The sequence below is a fragment of the Pinus tabuliformis genome, chromosome 5_1 (genome assembly GCF_031772625.1).
Source record: "Pinus tabuliformis cultivar Carrire ecotype Pingquan chromosome 5_1, CPIR1, whole genome shotgun sequence".
NCBI classification, from domain to species: domain Eukaryota; kingdom Viridiplantae; phylum Streptophyta; class Pinopsida; order Pinales; family Pinaceae; genus Pinus; species Pinus tabuliformis.
In genome coordinates, this window is record NC_142305.1 from 222,090,917 (window position 1) to 222,114,768 (window position 23,852).

Genomic DNA, 23,852 nt, shown 5'->3' on the forward strand with positions numbered 1-23,852 from the left:
GTGACAAGGGAGAGATAGAGAGAGTGTGTGTATATTTGGGGGTGAGATAAAGACACAAAGGAGAGATGGAGAGAATGAAGGAGAGAGGAGAGAGGGAGAGATATAGCAACAGAGTTGGAGAGAGAGAGAGAGAGAGAGAGAGAGAGAGAGAGAGAGGTGGGAGAGAAAGGGAGAGAGAGGAGGGAAGAGAGAGAGGATGTGAGAGAGGGTGGAAAGAGAGATGGAGTTGGAGGGGGAAAGAGAGGGAGGTAAGAAGAAAGAAATAGAGAGAGAAAGGTGGAGAGAGAGAGAGAGTTTTAAGGAAGATGGAGAGAGAGGAAGAGAGGGCAATAGGAGGGAAGAGAGATAGAAGCAGGGGAGAGGGACAGAAGGGGAAGAGAGAGAGATACAGAGAGGGAGAGGAGGAGGGAGAGATAGATAAATTGCAGAAACAGAGTGTATTTTTTGGGGGTGATATAGAGAGACAAAGGGACATAGAGATATAGATGGAAAGTGAAAAGAGGGAAGAATAGAGAGTTGGAGAGAGGGAGTGAGGGACAAAGAGATTGATATATATGGAGTGAGAGAGTATGTGTGTTTGGTGGGTTAAGATAGAGAGATAAAGAAGGATAGATGGAGGGAGATATAGATATAGATGTAGGGCAGAAAGAGGGGAGAATATTTCTTGCACTAGATGCATTGATTTCAGTGGAGATGGTGATTTATAATCCTACTTGATTGCTAGCTCTATATGCATTGATTTTAGTGTATATGTTGATTTATAATGATATTTGATTGCTTTCACTAGATGCATTGATTTCAATGTAGATGATTTCTAATACTATTTGATTACTTGCACTAAATGCATTGATTTCAATGTAGATGGTGATTTCTAATCCTACTTGATTGCTTGCACTAGATGCATTTATTTCAATGTAGATGATTTATAATCCTATTTTATTGCTTTCACTAAATGCATTGCTTTCAGTGTAGATAGTGATTTTTAATCCTATTCGATTGCTTGCACTAGATGCATTGATTTCAGTGTAGATGTTGGTTTATAATCTTATTTGCTTACTTGCACTAGATGCATTGATTTGAGTGTAAATGTTGATTTCTAATCCTATTGGATTGCTTGCATGATATGCATTGATTTCAATGTAAATGGTTTTTCTAATCGTATTTGATTGCTAGCATTAGATGCATTGATTTAAGTGTAGATGTTGATTTCTGATTTGATGTAATTGGATGTATGATGGTAAATTAATTTTAAGGTGATTTGATTAATAATGTGCATTGATTTCAGTGTAAGCACAAAAAACATTGACAATGTACATTGATTTTTATGTTATAATAATTCAACCTATTAATATTAGAGAGAAAGAGAGATAAGGAATGTTGTTTGCTATAATAGCTCAAGCTAAAGATTTAAATTTTTTATGATTTAACCTATCATTTTCATGTAATTGATATGAAAATATGACAAAAGTAACAAGGGTGACACTAAGAATAGTAGAAGAAAATAGTTTGAGATTAATCACAAGAAAGACTATTTGTAATTGACTATATTCTTATTATTCACATTTTCTATCATTCAACACTATTACATTGTCACTTTACATTCAAAAATTTTATTTCATCATTTTTCATCATTAAAGTTATTAACAATATTTATCATCTCAACAAACTGAGTTAACTAAGAAAATTTAAAATTGAAATGACCAAATTAATCTGAGAAATATTTAGCATATTTAAAATGATTATATTAATATTAGATGAATTGACATATTATTGATAAAATTAATCATATGGTAATTAGATTTTCTTTGGCTGCACATACTTGAAACCAGCCTAGATCCATCTTAACTTCGAATCTATCAAGTGTCAAGAGGGATCAAATCTCTTGATATGAAATGGATCAGATTAGTAATGTTGTGATAATTCCCCATTTAGATTAAAACTCAAGATGCTTATCATTTTCTTATCAAGTGCTTAAGGATTCAATACTTTTGCTTAAATAACTGATTCCCATGGGAGTTTCTTATGTAAATGTTAGAAACAATTTAACATAAAAAGCATATTGAATAGTAACAAAATAATAGCAAAGAACATCAAAATACAACACATAACACACACATGATAAAGGAGTTCACCCCTCCTGGGCTACGTCTCCTTGGTCCAACTTCCAATGGCTTGGACCTCTCTATTATGCTCAAAACACAACAAAAGTGTGTTTTCAATGCTCAAATGCCTTTGAAACCTGTCTCAATGAGTTCAGAATACTAAAAAATGGCTATCTAGCCTCTTTTTGCATCCAATTTGGATAAGAACTGAAGAAGTTATGACTTCTCCCAGTTCTTCCACTATTTGTTCCACAAAATGCTCTAAAACTGACCAAAAACCCCATTTTCGTTCCAAAATTTGCTAACGGAGCAAGAAATTCACCGCATGGTGGGCTATATCCTATCATCCATATCATAAATCATAATCGACAGGAGTTGCGGGCTCTTATAGAACGACAAAACATTGTGATTGTGATATTGCGGACCCGTCGGGGATACTTAACTACAACATATAAAATCCCGCATTCGGAACCCATTGCTCATTGCAATCAACGAAGTTCAATGGTCAAAGGTTTTGTTAATAACAGGAACACTACGATTGTGGTATTGTGGACCCTCCAGGGTATTAAACTGTGTCATATAAAATTCTCGCATCCAGGGTCTTATCGCTCATCGCAATCGGAAATCCGTTGTGGGCTCTTAACATAGCAAAATATTGTGATGCGATATCACGGATTCACCAGGTCATTAAAATGTAACACAATAAAGTATTGCGTCCGATCAGTCATCTCAAAACTTTACCAGTGGTAACAAATAAGAGTGGGGTTTTGGGTGCAATATGCGATTATCGCAAATCACAACCCAACCTATCGAGGGCCGATTCTTGTCATGCATCCTTTATTTTTACCCTATATGCGATATGCAAGACCAAGTGGAAAACTACCACTTGGCACTTCCCCATTGTTAGGACCCTTGCCATGTCATCCACTCCTACCACATAGACAAATCAAACTTAAACTTTGAGTTGCTCTAACTTATGCATACGAACTCAGATTTGAGTGTCATTTGCACCATTACATTCAGAATGACGAGCTCTTCAATATGAAGCTAAGTTTGACAAGATTATGACACTTTTATTTTTTAGCATAATTTTGAACACCTAATCATCTCTCAAGGTGAAAACCTTTCCTCAAGTTTGGCACTCAAAAAATAGGTTTGCACCGCGAGATATTTGATCCCTCTCAGTGCTTGATAGATCTAGAGTTAAGATGGATCTAGGCTGGTATTATAACAATTTTAAAGTTGAATTCAATGATAACCAATCCACTAATTCTATATGCCTTACTACATGGGATGTAGTTTTCCAAGATTTGCAACAATTATTTTACCCTTGAGACTATTTCTCCACTCTCCATTCCCATTGTTTATAAATTCACCAAGCCATAGGGTAGATTATCAAAGCGACCCATCATTGTGCTTTCCATGCATGTAATGAGGTTAAAATCAAGTTTGAACTATGAAGCCAAGGCTTCAATCGTTGCTCCTCCTACAGTCTTCTTTCTTGCCTCCTTGTGTGGACATTTCGTGGCATAGTGTCTCAATTAATGACATTGAAAGCACTTGATTTTGGACAAGTCTCTCTTCTTTACCCCTTGACCATATTCTACTTTGGATTGGGATTTTTCCCTTTCCCTTTCTTTTCATTTACATCCAAGGTACAGTCCTCTTCATCTTCACCCTTGGATGAAGTCCCATCTCTGTTGCTCCACCTTATTTGTTCCTGCACTAGATCAGGCCATAATTGATACCATATTGATAGTTTCTCTTTACCATTTACCAAATATTGATAACTATGCGAGCCCTTAGGAAGGCCCAAGAGAGATAGAGCTACTACATCTTCTTTAGGGACAATAATATCGACCTTGCCAAGTTCTTCATGACACTTTGTAAACCTACTCAGGTACTACGAAATTGTTTCATTCTTTTGCATCATGACACTTCGAAGCTTGTCCTTGAGTGCCAACTTCATGTGGTCACTATTGTTCTTAAACAACTCTGTCAGCTTTTCTACACCGCGAACATAGTCTCTTTCCTGTGGATATTTGAGACAATATGATCCCAAACTCCCTCCAATATGATCCTCCTTTCTTTAGCCACATCCTTCTTCCACTTAGCAATATCTTGGGCATAAGATGTTGGGGTTTTTGCTACATCTGTCTTGATGTATTCTAGCAACCCATTATCATCTAATATTTCCTCCATGTGGATCTTCCATGCCACAAAATTTGTGATTCCTTCCAAAGCATACTTGAGCCTGAGTCCATTGAAATCCATCTTCTTAGTCCTGGAGAAAACCTGTAACACTGATCTTCAAATTCGAACCTCCTGCAATGAAAACTTTGAAATATCTTCTCTACTGTGAATCTAGCTCTGATACCATGTAGAAATTAATGTGTAGATTCTAAACTTCTCATGAAATTTTCTAAATCACAAGACTAGAAGCTACTCTACTGATCTGCAGAAGTAAATTCATGATCAAGAAAGAAAATCATTAACATGCATCAAGATTCAACACACATACACAGAGATATATATAAGGGAAAGCAACTGGTCAAAACCCATTACTATTTTTATTTCATTAATCAAATAATCTGGATGAATACAATATGCTCTACTGAAGCTTGAGTTCAACCTGCACCTATATCTTCTATCCTCTACCTGACTGATTGACCTTGGCCAATACTTAGCTAGATTTTTGAGCCTCCAAGCTCCTATTTCCTTGCATTGTTCCTCAAGGAATTAACCCCTATTATTTAGGAACTTCCTCAATTTGGATTGCGCAATTCCTCTAGGTCCTTCTCTAACTGCATGCATGATCTGTACAACTTGGAATAGTTTACAATTGATAGTACAATGTCCTTGAACTTCAATCTCAACTAGGTAACTTGAATTCTCTACATGCATCAATTAATTTGGGTTGATTAATCAGTTAACTAGATGATTAATCAATGTGAAAAAAGTTACACACCCTTAACTTGACCTCCACTAGTTCTTTTGATGGTGAGAACTAGTTAAACTGGCTATAACTCAAATTCACTGAAATAGTTTGCTAGAAATTAGCAATCAATCATGTAGAAAGGAACTCAAGTGTCTCCAACTCGAATTTACTGAGTTAAATGAGTGAAAAGAGCCATGTCACCTCAGTTAAATACCTCCAAGTATTTTGCTGAAATTGAAATTTGAATTTTAATCTAGTTTGACCAAAGCAAAGTTAAAACTAGATTTTCTTGCTGCATTTTCAACATGAAAAACAACAAAGAAGCACATCCATCAAAGTGCAACAGAAAAAAGAACAACAAAATATCAGAGACCATAATTCTTTAGGAGAGAAGATTATCAAATGTTAAGATGGCTATATCCTCAAGTGTCATCCACTACCAGATATGGAAACTTTTTTTATTAGTATTGTTACTGTTGTAAAATTTTTATATATAAAGCTATAAATTGCAGAGCTTATGTCAGAAGAAATGAGATGAGGAATCCCAAGAGAAGTGAGGCTAACAATAGATTTGCAAACATCAAAACAAACATGAATATGGACATAAAACCATTCACCCCTTTCTTTGATATCACTAAGTGTTTCTACTATCGCAATTTTGGGCATAATTCATGTAGATCACAATCTAAAAACAATTGTAGAAAAGATGAATGTATGTAGTGGAGAAAGAAGAAAGAAGATAATAAATTTGATCACTGTTGCCTAGTTCTATATGCTCAAGGTCAAAACAATAAATGGTATGTGGAAAATGGCTACTCTAGACATATGACAGGAGATAAAAGAAAGTTTGTATCCCTAGATGAAAATAAAACTGGAAATTTCACATTCGGAAATGATGAAGTAGGAAGAATTGGAGGAAAGGGTACAGTTAATCTGAATAATGGAAGAGGAAAGGCCTAGGATGTACTGTTTGTAGATGGTATGAAACATATATTGTTGAGTGTAAGTCGGATGTGTGATAGAGGCTAAGATGTTTTCCTCAGAGCTCGGGATTGTGAAATTAGGCAAACAACTACTGGGAAGGCGTTAACTAGAGTTAAAATAGGGAATAATGTATATATTTTGAAGGAAGATAATGAAGAGTGCTACATTAGCAAACAAGATGAGTCTTAGCTATGGAATAGGTGATTGGGGCATCTCAATTTTGATCACATCATCAGGCTTAATAAGAAGAGGGCATTTAGAGATCTACCAAAGATAACAAAACCTCAAAATCCTACTTGCAAGTCATGTCAAATGGGAGAACATACTCGGACTTCATTCAGAGTTAAGGATAAGTCTTCAAGTAGTTATCCTTTTCAGTTAGTACATATGGATTTATGTGTTCCTTCTAGAATAGAGGCATCGGGAGGAGAAAAATATTTCATGCTGGAAATTGATGACTATTCTAGATAGACATGGGTAGCATTCCTTATAAATAAGTCAAAAGAATTTGAGAAGTTCAAACTATTCAAGGTGCTAGTAGAAAATCAGACAGGGTGCAAGATAAAGTGTATAAGGTGAGACAAAGGAGGTGACTTTACTTTAGATCAGTTTGTAGACTTATGTGATGAACTTGGCATAAAAAGGTAATATAATGTTGCAAATACACCATAACAAAATTGAGTTGCAGAGAGACAAAATAGATCTATTCAGAAAATTGTAACACCCTCACCCCATATTTACCCACTTTACCTGCTCACTAGGGTAAACATGAAGATGAGAATTATTATGCGAGACCTTATTACCATGATGCACCTATGGAAAATTGGGTCCATGTGTCTAGCGCTGACTACAACCACCCGGTGACACATCATAACACTATTATTAGCCCAACCTAACCTGACATTATTTCTTTTTAGGTTCGTCTCCTTAAATTTAGCAAAACTATCTATTTTTGGTAGGTTTCTCGAGTTCTAAAATTTCGAGGCCATTGTGAGGGCTTAAATGACATTTTCATGGAAAATAGAGAGACCGAAAAAGTGCTAGACCAACTTACTAATTTTCTTTCGCCTCCTCATGGAAATGTTCAAAACGAGGTATTATGACAATCAAACAGAGATCGTATGCCAAAGTTATAACCCCGAGAAGTTGGAGGTCTGAATTATCATTTATACAAACACTTTGTGTACATAGTACCTATAGGTTATAAATACATATATTTTCATTAATTCAATAAGCTCACTAAACAATCATCAAAGCTAAACATTCAATCTCAACCTAGAACTTGACCTAGACTGACAAGAACATACTAGGCATTTCATCAAACACATTGTGAACATGTAATCTACGGGTTATAAATGCATGTCTGAACATAGGGGTTTGATACTTATTTAAGAATCATCAAGAAGGTCTAATTCCCTCTCATAATGGCTACAATAACATCTATTAGGCCATGCATTCAATAACCATTCATTTATCAACTAAAACACGTTAAGAGCCATAGCTAGAATCTATCATGAAATCATGTTTATAACCAACATATAACCAAAATAATAACAATGATAGAATAACCATCAAAGCCACATAATAGCAAGTATAAATACTCATGAAATACAAGAGGAAAGGAGCTCTTATTAACATATGCAAAATACAACCAAGTCATGGACTTCCACTTACCACCTAACCATAGATTGGACTAAACCAAACCTCTCTTTCAGTCAATCACCCCCATGCCATATTCCAAGCATGAATGTGGGATCTCATGGAATAAACCAAGAAAAACCAAACTAGGGCTTCTAGAGATCCAACTACCTCAACCCTCAACCAGTGATTCCACCTCACGGTTGGACATCACTAACCATCACCAAATCGGTCTATGACCAAGATATTCAGGGCTCTAGAGTGTTTGTTCCAACCTAGCTCCAGGATTAGAAACTCAATCCACAATTGTCATAGGGATCTAGAGCGTTTGTCCAACCAAGGCTCCAGGACTAGTAATGCAACCCACCAAGCATTCCAGATCATTTGTCCAACCAAGGCTTCCAGGACTTGTAACTCAACCCAAGTTGTACAAGGACTTCCAGAGCATTTTTCCAACCAAGGCTCCAGGACCTAATATATCAACCTGTAACCATAAGGAACATGAACACCAATTAGAAAACAAATGCGAAGACCCATAACACCATGGCTATCCAGGAAATGGCAAGGATATGCAAAACCATTGTTAATCCAAGAAATCCTACATGCCAATGACAGATCATAACCAAATAACCACGTTCATATACCATGTATGCAAAAACTAGCAAGGAAATCATACATGCAACTCTATACCTACAAATCAAACTCATTGTAGATGTTGATCCTGTTGTCCCCATGTACTTTCCTTATTTTCCTTTGCCTTCTTTCTCCAAACCCAAAAGTATGCCAAAATCCTCCAAGAGTGCTCCAAGAAAACTCTAAGTGTGCGCAAGAGTATGAGACAGAGAATAAAATAGAGATCCAAGCTAAAAATGACAAAAGGTTGTGAACTGATCCTCATAAGCCTTTTTATCATTGAGGCCTCTATTTGTTCCTTCAATTTTCCTCACATTCAATTATGTGACCTCTCACCTTCCTTTTCTCCTATTTTCCATTATTTCATAAATAAATGTCAATTAATGCATCTTTTCCTTTTCCATTTCCTTTTCCAATTTCCATAGCGGTTTATTAATCACAAGTCATCCCCATCACTATTTTTTTCACCAACATTCATCTTGGAATACGTGTCCCATGACCTTGGTCTTATTTTTCCTTTATTAACTTTATTACATGGAGTTTTAACCAGGTCCATTACAAAATGGCTAGATCCATGATGCAAGAAAACATTCCTCAAACCTATTGGGTAGAAGTAGTACACACAATAGTTCATATTCTCAATAAGGCATATATGAGACCAAACTATGACAGGTCACCTTATGAATTGTGGCATGACAAGCCAACTTCAATAAAACATTTTAAAGTGTTTAGAAGTAAATACTATATCAAAAATAATGATGAAAAGTTAGAAAAGTTTGATGCTCGATCAAATGAAGGAATATTTTTAGGATACTCATTATTAAGTAAGAAATACAGGTGTTATGATAAATGACTACATAAGATTATGGATTGTATATATGTAAGGTTTGATGAAAAGCTTCCTGATAAGAATAAGAGCATTGGTTTTATCAATCCTCCAAATCATCACCATGATAGTGAAGAAAATGGAGCATAGGATGAAGAATCAAAAAAGACAGAGACTCATTCAAAAGGTCCCTTGAAGCATGCCCTAAAGAAACATCTTGTCATTTAGATTATTGGAGATAAAAATGAAGGAGATCAAACAAGGAGGCAACTTGAAAAGAAAACAAACAAATGTCATATTTCTATGTTGTCACAGATTGAACCAAAGAACTTTGATGAAGTAAAGACAAAAACTGGATAGATGTTATGAATGCAGAGTTATATCAAATTGGAAAGAACACGACATGATCTGACACCAAGACTAGCTGGAAATAATATCATTGGTACAAAATAGGTGTTCAAAAGAAAGATGAACGAGTGGGGAAAATTTGTTAAAAACAAATCCATACTAGTATGCAAGGGTTACTCACAAGTAGAAGGTTTTGACAATGAAGAAACTTTTGCACCAGTGGCAAGAATGGAGAAAATCACATAATGTTGATCAAAAACTTTACAGAGATATGATAGGGAGTTTGTTATACCTAACAACATCTAGACCAGATATAATTTTGGTAGTCAGATTAGTGGAAAGATATCAATCAACACCTAAACAGAGACAACTACTAGCAACAAAGATGATATTCAGAAACTTGAAAGGGACTACAAACTATAGACTATGGTACCTAAAAGGTAAGAAATTTACATTGAAAACATACACAAATGCAGGTTTGGCCAGTTGTGTGGATGACAGGAAAAGTATAAGTGGATGACCAAACTATTCCATATAAAAATGCATACACAGATGTAGGTTAGGCCAGTTGTGTGGATGACCAAAATATTCCATAAAAAATACAAGTCAAGAAGAAAAAAATTAATGCTATATTCTACTCAAAATCATTGGAGAATCTCATAGAAATAAATATAGTCAATAAAATAGGGAAAGAGGTTCATGACCATCCTAGTCCCTATCGATTTGGATAGGTAAAGGAGGAGGAAGAGACAAAGGTAACCAAATAGTGCAAAATCAAATTTGTTATCTATGTTGATTTTATTGATGAAGTAGAATTTGATGTAGTTCCACTTGATGTGGATTTGTGTTTGAGAGTCACTATAAGTATATTAAATGTGTAATATTCACGCAAATATCCAACCAATATCACCTCATGAAGGACCAAAATTCCTTCATCATCAACGCACACAAGGGTAATTCAAGGATTTCCCTGGTAAGTGATAACCAAGCTAAGAAATTGATTAGTTCTAGCAAGAAGTATGTTTTGTTGTTATTAAGAGAAAAATACTCTATAGAAGAGTCAATGAAAGAAAACCCATTTCTAGAGGGGTGTACTAAGGAACAAAATTGGAAGAGTTTCTACAAAAATATAGTGGAGGGTTCTAGGAGCCTTAAAGGCTACTACTGAAGAGGGAAGTGGAGCACAAGATCCAATTGTTGTCAAACTCTCTATTTACTAACATATGCTATACAAGTATTCCATTCTAGAAGCAAATAAGGTGAAGAAGTATTTGTAGCAAATGTTAGAACTGAGTGTTATTTCAACAAGTGCTTCACCATGTGGGTCACCCATCATAATTAAGCCAAAGAAATATGGGACTTGGTGAATGTGCATTAATTACATGAAATTGAACATAATTGACTCAAGAACATGTATTTCCTACCTAGGTTTGATGATATGTTGGATTAGTTTAAATAAGTGAAATAATTCACCAAGATGAATTTTAAATCAAGATATCACCAAGTTTGAGTAAGAGAATAAGATACCTAAAAAATTACCTTCAAAACCAAAAGATATTTGTATGAGTTGTTAGTCACACCATTTGGTCTATACAATGCATCAAGTATCTTCATGAGATTAATGAATGACATACTATGCACTTTTCTTGATTCATTTTTTTTGTTTATTTGCATGATATATTAGTACATAATTCTACTTGGAGGATAAAATCTCACACTTGATGCAGGTGCTGAAAACATTGAAGAAGCAATAATTGTTGGAAAATATTAAGAAATGTGAGTTTGAAAAATAATTTTTGGTGTCTTTAATCTATTTAATTAGTGAAGGAGATATCAAGATATATCTTTCCAAGGTCAAGTTCATCATGAACTGGTCAGTGACTATCAATATTTTCAAGGTCATGGGTTTTGTTGGGATAGCACAATACTTGAAAAAATTCAAGGCCTTATTTTTAGAAATAGCTACACCACACCATGCCATAATAAATAGTGGGAAGATTTTCCAATGTGGGAAATGCATAAGGTCATTGAAGAGTTGAAGAAGAAAATTATTCAAACATCAATTCTTGCATTACCAAACTTGTAGCAACCATTTGAAATGGAGACATATGAAACTAGGTATATTATGGAAGAAGTGTTGATGCAAGTAGGAAGGCTTGTATGTTATCAGTCTAAAGTATTGCATGTGGTGGTTCTCAACTAGCCTACCTAGGAAAAGGAGCTTTATGCCTAGGTACAAGCTATAAAAGAATAGAAACACTATCTGATGGGAAGAGAGTTAATGATCATAGATCACAAGCCACTATATCATCTGCAAGTTGAGAGTAGGTACAAGAGAAGTAGCATAAACAAGTTGGCCCACATGATTCCAAGACCAAATCGATGAAAATTTGATGTATTTGGTCTTGGAATCATGTGGGCCAACTTAAATATGCTTCTCTATATGCTTCTCGACAATGGAGATAGCACAATTTACAATCATCCTTAGCATGGGTTACTCTATGGGTTGGATAAGTTATGTGTTCCTAAAGATGAGTGGTTGCAACTAATTAAAAATGCTCACACATCTAAGGTTCCAAGGAAATTTTTATATGGAACACAATGACCAACTTATAGAGGTATGTGTATTGGGATATGATGCAAGAAGATGTACCTAGGTACTAGCAAACCCAGCAATAGGAAATATGGTATATACCATCCCTTCCTTTTACCCACTCATCCTTGGGAAATCATTTCCATGGAATTTATGGGAGGTTTTACTAACAACCATGAATGGTCACAACTAACTATTCTTGGTAGTTGATAGGTTCAATAAGGTGTGCATCCTCATGCCCTTTAAAGAGACCATTAACATATAATTAAGTAATAAATGTGTTCCTTAGATAGGTTTAGGTGCATTCTGGGATACCAAGGAGCATCATTTTAGATAGTGACACTAGATTTATTGAATTTTTGGACTACAATATGGGAGAATATAGACACAAAATAACGAATAACACACTTTATACTTGACTACAAAATAATTGATGCACATGAAATTTTCTAGAATGATGTCTTTGAAGACGAGTGAAATGTTCACTTGAATAAGAATGTTAGACATACCAATGATAACATAACATTCCACAAAATTTCATCTACATCAAATTTATGGCTATGAAAAAATATATATTTTAATATAAAATAGTTATATTCTTTTACCACAAATAATTAGTTGTAATATACAAATTTGTTACTGCTTTGGTTAATCAAAGCGCCATGTCAAAACAACAGAGGACATCTTGCAAAAGGAATTTTATTAAATTGAGAGAGTTACACCATATAGTTAATGAAGAATTTTATTAAATTGAGAGAGTTACACCATAGAGTTAATGAAGATGGGTTAAATTTTTTTCTATGAGAGCATGTGGTGGTAGGAAATTTCCGGTAAAAATAGTTATTAAATTCATATATTTTGTTATGTGGTGGTAGGAAATTTCCGGTAAAAATGGTTATTAAATTCATATATTTTGTTATGAGAATGAACTACATTAGTTCATTGGAAATGTCAATCTAAATCTTAATAATGTAATTAATATGGAAAACAATTTTTATAATATATAAAACTTATTACTTATCTAAAATAGATAGATTGTAAATATAAATTTTAACATATAAGATGGTTATTAATATCCAACTATAAAGAAATATCTATAAAATAAAAATGAGTATAGTGCGTGACACACAATAACAACTACGATCATTTTAAGTAGGGTTTTTAGCAGAACTTCCAACGGTTGTTACAGTTTGTACATGTGACGTACGTAGTCATAGGTTCATCTGCACTTCTCGTCTGCATCTGATAGTACGTAGTCTCGTTCTTCCCACATCTCCCGCACCTAAACTCATTAGTGGTTGCAGCTTTCTTCATACCACGCTCGCAATGAAAGAGTGCCTTGTTCTTTATCATATCATTCTCAAACTTTCTCGCATCACTCGCCATTTCTTCTGCTGTCATAACGATCAGTTTCTCTGCTTTAATTTCCCCGGTAAAAACTTTCCTCCTCAAATCTGGATTTTTCCCATCTTTCAGGTTGAACAAAATAGACCTATACTTCGCCTTCAACTGCGGGGTGCTATCAGAACGCCCTAACTTATTAAACATTACTGTCTCAACCTCAACTGCAACTCGCACGGGATCGAATCCCCTTACCCTCTCTAGCTCCTCGCCTTGAACTTCGTGAACTACTTTGGAGAAAGCCTCAAGAAGATTCTCTCGAACTTTGTCTCGCCATTGATCGTTACATTTAGCAGTACTTGGGAGCTTTGGGGGGACATTCAAATTAGATTGAGATGATAATTCTAGCTGCTGGGGTTTCTTTAATTCATTATCACCACTGGCCTTAACCTTAACAGATTTGTCTTTCTTTTCTTCTGACATTGTGGTTTTTTTCTGATCATTAGGTTTAGCCATAGTTGGGATCTTTGGAGGGCGGTTTGTATTAAATTCTGGTGATAATTCGAGCTTGCGTTTTTTTCCTTCCTTATCAGCGCTGACCTTATTAATTGGAACAGATTTGGCTGGCTTTTCTTCTGAATTTGTACGTAATGGTTCGTTAGTTTTAACCGTACTGGCTTGCTTTTCTTTTGAATTTGTACATAATGGTTGGTTACGTTTAACCGTACATGGGAGCTTTGGAGTGCCCTTTGGATTAGATTCTGCTGATAATTCTCTGTTGGGTTTCTTTTCTTCCTTCTCAGAACTGATAATAACTTTGGCAGATTTGGCTCGGTTGTCTTCTGACTTTGCAGATTTGTTCCCAATGTGACTTGGGAGCTTTGAGGGGACAATCAAATTAGATGGAGATGATAATTTTAGCTTGGGTTTTTTTACTACATCATCACCACTGGTTTTAGGTGTAACAGATTTGTCACCACTGGTTTTAGGTGTAACAGATTTGTCACTTGAAGAAGTTTTTGGGCGTATATAGTTTTGTTCAGGATTGGACCAAATTTTATTGGTTTCACTGGTTTTAAGTGTAACAGATTTATCACTTGAAGAAGTTTTTGGTCGTACATAGTTCTGTTTAGGATTAGACAAAACCTCTGCATCTAAATTTTGTTCAAGATTGGACAAAACTTCCCTATCTAATCGTTGGACCACATTATCCTGACTCTTAATTTTAAGAGATTTGTTTTTCTTTTCTTCCGAAATCATAGCTTTTTTCTGATCATTAGCAATAAGGAAGTTTGGAGGATGGTTTGTATTAGATTCTGCTGATAATTCGAGCTTCCGTTTCATTTCTTCTTCCTCAGGTGTAACAGATTTGACTTGCTTTTCTTCGGGCTTTGTAAGCAATGGTTCATTATATTTACCTGTACTTGGGAGTTTTGGAGGGCCCTTTGGATTAAATTTTGCTGATAATTCAGCGGCCGCAGCCTTCTTCCAGGCATCAAGTAATTTAGACGCTACAGTACGGATATTTTCTCGGGGATGCTTTGTGAGAGTCCGAAGGCGTTTGCCAAGCTGAGTAGCGAGAAGAAATTGGTTAGTTATCGGGAAAGCGTGAAGGGCTTTGAGGGCATCCACACAGCGTTGCTCATCGGCTTTTCTGTATTCGTCTGCAGAGGCTTTGTCAGCGGCTTTCTTCGCTTTCTCGAAGATTTCCACCAACTCCTTCTCCACAGCGTTTGAAGCCATTCCTACTACTTGTATGTACCCACTTTTAATTCCAACGCCAGAGAACCACTTACACTGAGAAGAGTGGGAATAAATACTTCTAAATCCAGGACGCGACGATTAATGAAACGGACAAGTCCAGTGGAACAAAGTTTACAACTTTTAATTTTTAATTTTCCTGGTTATATTTTAAATATGTAGTCTTAAAAGATGATAATTTAATTTGATTAAGTTTAATTAATGACTTGGTTTAATTTAAAATAACAAATAAAATTAAAATTATGAGAGGAGTGTTCGGCGAAAATTTCATCATATTTTATTTGTCTACGTGTTTCAAACTCATCAGTGTGGTTAATTTAATTTTAAAATAAAATCATTAGACTTAGCTATTGGAAGATCTGCTCTCCCTATTTGACATGTAGCCATGGTCTGATTCTTCAACTTGTAGTGACGATGAACCACACTTGTTGGTTCGAAATGCGTCCACAAATATATCATAATGTGATTTACGCCAATTTTTTTCTGATAACTTGATATGGATCACAGAAGCCTCAATTGTACAATTAAATCATTAAACTTCTCAAATTACCAATTAGATTGTACTAATTTAATTTTATTAAACTATTTAGTTTTGAGCTAATTTTCTTTGGCGCGTGGATCGGTCAAACTTTGACCTCTTTGATTTATGATTTTGAGTTTTCATTTCTTAAAATGATTTTAAGCTTTGATCATACGCATTATAATGAAGAAATAAAAGCTATGAAATGAATTTAAATTTCAATGTGGAACACAGAAAAATGGAAGAGGTGCGACTAAATAAATAAAATTAAAAACTATGAAATTAATTTCAACATAGAACACAGAAAAATGGAAGAGGTGTGAATAATAAATAAAAGCTGTGAAATGAATTTAAATTTTAACGGGGAACACGTAAAAATAAGCAAAAAATTGAGTTATTAAGATTGATTAAGACCATTTAAGTTTCAACATGAAATAAAGAAAATGGAAAATGATTAAAAGCAGTTAAGGTTCCACGTGGAACAAAGTAAAATAGAATATATGAGATAATACATGGACAAAAAAATAGAAATATTAAGTACAATTAAGACCATTTAAGTTCCAATCTGAAATAAAGAAAAAAGAAGGATAGAGGAAAATTCAAAGAGTGTTAGAAAGTTTAATTTTTTTTAAATAAAAAGAGTAGGCTTAAGAAACAAGTTGATAAATAATGAGTTGTTAGTATTGGTTTATTTTATCTTATCATTATTTTTATGATTAAAATTATTGTTTAAAAAATAAGTTGATTAATAATAGGTTGTTACAACGGTTTAAGTTTATATTTATTTTTACAATTAATTTATTAAGATGTATTTTTGAGTCCGGAGGTTTATTTTATAGTTTAGTATCACTATCAAAGAATGTGTAAATTTGTTCATGTCTTATTATAATAATAATAAAAAGAATATGCTATAAAGTAATTGAAAGTAAAAAAAAATATTGCATATCCTATCATATTGCATATCTTATCATATTTGCAAAGGCAAAGGTAGCATGATCTGGCTGCTAACCACCTAGGGAAGGGTAAATGTGGACAAACTCCATTAGGCCTTGGAATACATGAATTTATAATTGACGGTGTAGAAGGAAACAAATATAGGAAAAGACATAAGCATGCAAGAGAGGATATAGTGAGAGGTGGAACTCCACTTAGTACTATAGAACAAAGGATTGATAATCATGAGTAGTTTTCTAGTGTTGCAACTAAAAAATGCCACTAGCAAAGAAGGAAAGGAAGGGACTTTGTGTTATAAGAGTTTAAGAAGGTAAAACCTCCTACATTTGATGAAGAGGTCAAGAAGGTCAAGGAAGAAAAGGCATGGCTACTAGAGATGAAAAATAATTTTAGGGTACAAGATTACTTTAAGAACATGAAGGAAATGGTAGCCATCTTCATCCTAAAGGGAAAGGCTAATATTTGGTGGGAATATTTGATGAATGTGAAGGATATCAGAGAGGAGTTGTCAGGGAGGAGATTTGAAAAGTACTTCAGGGAGAAGTATCTAGCTGAGGAATACTACGATAACAAGGCCAAGGAATTATATGAGCACAAACTTGAGTATCTGTTAGGTTATGAATATATAACTAGATTCTTGGAGCCATTGAGATACATGCCTTACATTAAGGAAGATAAAACAAACATTCAGAGATATCTCAGTGGACTACATCATCAATTCAAGGACATAATAGAATTCAATGAGCCTAAAATGTTGGATAATGTAGTCAAGAAAATGAAGAATTTCTATGATAAATCAAACTATAGACATAAGTTCAATGTTGATTGGAGGATGAAGGAAAAATATAGTTTTAAAGTGAAAGGATAGAAGTTTCCAAGAGGAAATTTGAAGGTTTCCACTTCTTCCAAGGATGTGTATCCATAGAAGAATACTACTATTGATAAGGTCCAATTCATTAAAGCCACTGGAACTGAAACTGAGAAGTTCAGAGAAGGATTCATGTGGTGTTGGACGTGTGGAGAAAACCATGGACAAAGAGATTGTCCTCAATAATAGAAGAATTTTCCAAGATCATACAACGTGAAAAAATTAGAGACTGTGAAGGACATTTCTTAGAGTGTGCCATGGGTCTATGCCACGTTGGAAAATAGGTAGGTTAATCACCAAGCATCCATGATCAAGATAAAAGGTATGATCTATAACTAGATGGTTTCAATTTTGATAGACCTAGGTCTTAATTTTAGTTACATTAGCCCCAAGGTTTCAGAATAGTGTGTTTTGTAAAGCATGGCCCATGATAGGTCATGGCTAGTCGAATTGGGCACTGAGACCAAGAAATAGGTTGAACACATGCACTTGTATCACCCTGGGGAGCACTTGTATTATTTGTGAAGAATAAGGATGGCACATTGAGGTTGTGTATTGATTAAAAATAACTCAATAAAGCCACAATGAAGAACATATATCATTTTCCATGAATTGATGATCTATTTTACTAGAAAAGGGGAGTTGTGGTCTTCTCAAAGATCAATTTCAGGTTGGGGTACTATTAATTATGGATCAAGGATGAATACATTCATAAAAAAACATTTAGAACTAGGTATGGGAACTATGAATTTGTAGTCGTGTCTATTTGGCTCACAAGTTCCTTGGAAATCTTTATGTGTTTGATGAAGAATGCTCTAAGTCTATATGTGGACAAGTTCATACTAGTTTTTGTGGATGATGTCTTGGTTTATTCAAAGGTCAAGGGGAGCATGAAAATAATTTAGCAGTAGTACTGTAATTGCTGAGAGAGCATAAAATATACACCAAACTCAACATATGTCAATTCTTCTGGTCCCAAGTTTAGTACTTGGGACACATCGTCTCAAAAGGAGTAGCAATAGATATACAGAATTTTAAAGCCATTATGGAATGGATTACTCCTCAAATTGTCTTCGAAGTTATATCCTTATTGGGATTGGCTGATTATCACCAGATATTCATTTGTAATTTCTGAAAGATTAGGCATCCAATCGTAACATTGTAAAGAAAAAGAGTTAAATTTCAATGGACACTAGAATGTGAATCTAGATTTGAGCATTTGAAATATTTTCTCACACAGACGCACACACACACCAATATTGAGGATAGCAGATCCAGAGAATGAATTTGTGGTGTTCACATATTACTGCAAGGAAGGGCTTGGTGGATTCCTCATGCAAGAAGGATAGATGGTCTATTATGAATCTAGAAAGTTGAATGAGCATGAGTAGATCTATTCCACTATGACTTAGAATTGAAAGTAATAGTCCATGCATTAAAGATGTGGAGGAATTATCTCCATGAAAGGAAAATTTTACTGATGATAGATCATGGAGGGCTAAAGTACTTGTTCGATTAGGCCGAGTTGAATTTTTGGAATGCAAGATGGTTAGCCTTGATCAATGAGTTTGATTTTTACATCAAGTATATCAAAGGAAAGAAGAACAAAGTAGTTAGCACACTAAATAGAAGGTTACAAGTATCTCACATAGAAACTATAATTTATTATGAGATTAACATCCAAGAGAAGCTTAAGAAGGTAGTACAACAAGACGAGTACTATCAACAAATCCATGACCACTTGTAGCAATAACCTGAAGAGGCATTGAGAAAGGACTACTCCCTTATTGAGGATAGACTACTAAAGTTAAAAGGAGGGTGTTATATACCTTGTATGGGCGACCAAAACAAGATAATTTATGATGAGTTTCATAAAATACCATATTTAGGTCATCCTGGTTATCAAAAAATGATAACTATGAAAAAGTAATATTATTGGCTAGCAATGAAAAAGGATGTGATTGAGTATATTATTAAATACCTGGAGTGTTGGCAAGTGAAGGTGGAATGTAGATATCCAACTGGATTTCTATAGTCAATCCCCATACTTGAGTGGAAGAGGGAAGTAATTTCAATGGGCTTCGTTACCAAACTACCAAGGATAGCTAGGTAGCAAAATGCTACAATGGTGGCAGTAGATAAGTTGATCAAAGTAGCTCATTTTTTGTTATCAAATCCACTAATAAGGCAAGTGTCATTGCCCATATTTTTATAAAAGAAATAATGAGATTACATTGTGTACCTAAGAAGATCATCTCGGATAGGGATGCTAAGTTCACCTCTAAGTTTTATAAGGCGTTGTTTGCTAGTTTTGGGATAGAGTTAGCCTTCAACACAATATATCATCCTCAAATAGATGGACAAAATAAAAGAGTTAATAGAGTGTTGGAAGACTTGCTGAGAATGTATTCCATGCATCAACAAAAGAGGTGGAAATGATTTCTACATTTGGTAGATTTCACCTATAACAATGGATGCTAAGTGTCATTGAGAATGAGTCCATTCGAGGTTCTTTATGGAAAAAATCCAATACACTTATCAATTGGAGTGATTCAATGAACAAAGTGCATATCAGGTTATATATGTTGAAGGAAATGGAACATGAAGTAAGTGTTATTAGGAAGAAATTAAAGATAGCTTGGGATAGGTAGAAGAGCTATACAAAAACTGTAGAGGAATCACAAATAGTTCCAAGTGGGGAAACATGTTTACCTTCACATTAGATCAAGGAAAATTTCCTTAAGGATTGGGTCTTGTGTCAAGTTGAAGCCATGGTTTTATGGGCCATTTCAAATTATTAAAAGAGTGGGGTCAATGGCCTACAGATTGGCCTTACCTCACACAATGAACGTTCATGATGTTTTCATATATATTTACTTGAAAAGTATGCACATTATGATAATCATGTCATTTATTGGTTTATGATATAGGTGGAATCCAGGGGAGAATTCCAGCTAGAGTGAACATGCATTCTAGATCAGAGGAAGATCACACTTCAAAATCGATGAATTGAGCAGGTCAATGTGTAAGGGAAGCACTTTGGATCAAATGAAGCCACATGGGATATGAGTTATCATATGAGGGTTTCTTACCCATTTTTGTTTGTTGGTTAAGAAAATGTAAATGTGCATGTAAATGTAAAGAGCTGTTTATATCAAGGTCATTATATATTTTTGTGTGTTCTGATACAAAACATCGAGGATGGTGTTCCTTTAAGGGGGTGGGGTTTATGCTAACCCTTTTTGGTTTCATAGATTTGGGAGGAATCTTCTTGGGAATGGCATAGGGAAGTAGCAAAATTATTGAATGCTACAATCAATTTCTCACCCACATAAATGTCACATGGTACATAGAATTAATGATGGAATATGGGGGCCTGAGAGAGAATGGACAAGTTGGTTCTACAGGACAACATATGTTGGTCAACATGCAAAAGGAAATCTAGGGAAAAAATGGGGAGGAGGAAGGAGACACTCTTGTGAGGAGAGACATTTATGGATTTAGAAATTTAAACATTGTTCACAAAGAAGAAGATGACTTATGTTAGAGTTTGTGTTGCATCAAGAGGAACTGCACAATTGTAGTACATGAAAGTTTCCAACAAGACTCAGAGTATGCTCGGGATTCGGAGATAGCCCAAAAATATTTTTGAAGGGAAAATCTATGGTGTGAGAATCCACAGTGAGAAGATATTTATGAAATCCCTATGAATTAAGAAGCTGTGGTGTTATCATTAGTCATCCTTCTATTTTGAAGTTCATTCTTTAAGCTCATTGATTGACAAACATTCTTGACGGTGTAGAGATTCATTAGGGAATCATTCATCTTCTTTGAAGTATCAAGTTTGGTAATGTAGAGTGTTGTAGCTTTTTCTATCTCATGTCACACAATTTCTTCAAAAGATATAGAAGCCTCCCAGAGATAGCCTCTCCGAGAGGAGTGATTTTGAATATTATCAGAGGGATTTCTACTGTACTCCATATGTTACGTAATTTGAAAGGGATAATTCAGAGCTTGGTTCAATAGCCCTTTGTCAAGGTAAACTCAAGCAGATAGACACTGGTAGATATGACTGATCTCAAAGAGAAATGTCTTGGTTTTGGTGGCTGACATACAACCATATGAAACTTAACATTGTTGATGTAGTATAGATGAACAAAAAGAAGGAAAGGAGGGAAATCGGTGCAGAGGGCTAGACATAATGGAAAATCCTAGCAAAAATATATAGTAGAAATATGGAAGAGTGAGGAGGTGAAAATGTAGAAAATTTGGAGCACGAATTAAGGTCTCAAGCTCTATGCCTCATGAATACATTTGTCCTCAAACAACAATAAGTAAATGTTGAGCACATACAGGTACCGTACGTTATCAAATAACACAAGTAAATTTGTTGTTACACAGGTACTATAGGCTATCAAATAACCCTAGTAAATTTTTTGTTACACAGGTACTTTTACTACTTAGTAGCAAACACAGAACCATGAATGAGAGTGAAACCAACAAATTCGTTACATGATTTAAGAGGAGGAAAGACATACATGAAGTAATATACAAAGGGGAAAACATACTGCACATTTCTCTGAATGGAATTAAAAAAAAACTGTTTTATTAATCCTTAAAGATGGAGTCTGGATCACCAGTCCATTACATTTAACAATTGTACATACCCAAGCATCACAATAACAAGAAAATTGAACCAAAGTAAAACCACTTTATTTGCGAACAGAGGGCCTCTAGAATGCAGAATTTGGGAACTCGTCTTAAGTGTTTCTACCCTCTATTATAAGGAGAGGGGGATATTTGAACAACAATTACAAAATAACTCAGCCAAACTCCAGCTGTCTAATCGACTAGCTATCTCGGCATGCGATGGCTATGCTACCAAAAATCATTACAATCAGATTTGATTCTGTTCTTGAAAATGCAAAAATTACAGAATGATAGACAAAAGGAAAATTGAATGATGGTTGAGGAAAATATCTCCCTTCCATTCCTACGATTGCCTATGATTAGGCCACGTCTTTTCCATGATGTGCCTCTTCAGTTACTCAGTCGGTTCTGTTAAACATGACAATGACAGAGACAGAATATGAATGATAAACATTGAATTGTCTTTATTATTCACAATGATACATATATATAGTACAATGGTGTGACCCTTGGATTCATATTTAAAGTGGTCTCTTGGACTCTAGTGGCTATTCACATTCCACACCAACCCATAGAGGATTCGGTGTCCAACATGCCCCCCCTTAATCTAAAGGGTTATGTATGAGTCCAAGAAGAGAGCTCTAATACAAAATGTGAAAAAATGCATGGCAGTACTAGGTTGAATGTGCTCTCTGAAATGTTGGTATAAGGGGGGTGGTTTAAGGATGACCACCAACATTGGAACGCTTAGTACAGTTCCCGAAGCTCTTCCAAATCTAGCATGAAGTTGAGGTCTTCTATTAGAGGAAGTGCTCATGTTTTGAAGAGGGAAACATTCAACCTTGAAAGGGAGGTTTCAGCTCGCATAAAAAGGGAGAACCTCAACCTAAAAAGGGAGGTATCAATCTGTGATGGTTTAAGGATGACCACCAACTCTAGAATGCTTAATGCAATTCCTGGAACTCTTCCAAAAATGCCCAGAAGCTGAAGTCTTCTGCTAGAGGAAGTGTCCCCAAGTCTTTGAAGAGATGTCTCAACTCCGCATAGATGGTTTAAGGTTGATCATCAACCGAAGGCATGCTCATGGGAATCTTTGTCTCTGGCTACAACTATGAATCTGGTATGGTAGGTTGTGGCTCAGGCTCACTTGATGTGGCTTTGAAGCTTGTAGATGACCATCACTTCCCTCTCGTCAGATACAAGGTGAGATGATGGAGAAAACTCAACTGCAAGACTATTCAATACTCTAAACAATGTAAACTTTGAAACGGGAACTATAAACTCAAAATGGGAACTCTAGCAAAAGAAATCCCCCAAAAACATGAAAAATCAACTCAAAAATGAAAAGTGTTGATGCTAGAATAACACTTTTTCTTTCGAGGGTAAATTTTCAACAATTTTTTTTTTTAAATGGCAATGAAAACCATTTTTTTGTGCAAAAATTGTGCAAAAAACACCTTGAAAACGAAAAGTGTTGATGTGTTGATGTTGAAATAACGTTTTTTTTTTTTTTTTTTCTTCTTTTTTTCCAGGATAAATTTTCAACATTTTGAAAAAATGGCGTAAAAGCTTTTATCATGACTCCGAAAAACATTAAAATTTCAAAAGAATAATGAAAACATAAATTAAAAAATAAAAACAATAAGAAAACAAAGACAAAAACAAAAACAAAAAAAGTTAACCAAAAAAAAAGTAA

The 23,852-nt window shown here is 34.9% G+C and overlaps 1 protein-coding gene across 1 annotated transcript; it reads right to left on the bottom strand.

Moving 5' to 3' along the window:
• Positions 1-13,223: 13,223 nt before the first annotated feature.
• LOC149164212 (transcription elongation factor TFIIS-like) lies at positions 13,224-15,146 on the bottom strand. The gene is made up of 3 exons (XM_089430884.1): positions 14,865-15,146; positions 14,210-14,282; positions 13,224-13,879 (listed from the first exon to the last, which is right to left on the bottom strand). Exons 1-3 carry the CDS (start codon positions 15,144-15,146, stop codon positions 13,224-13,226), a joined length of 1,011 nt encoding a protein of 336 aa, XP_089287010.1.
• Between the last annotated feature and the right edge of the window lie 8,706 nt (positions 15,147-23,852).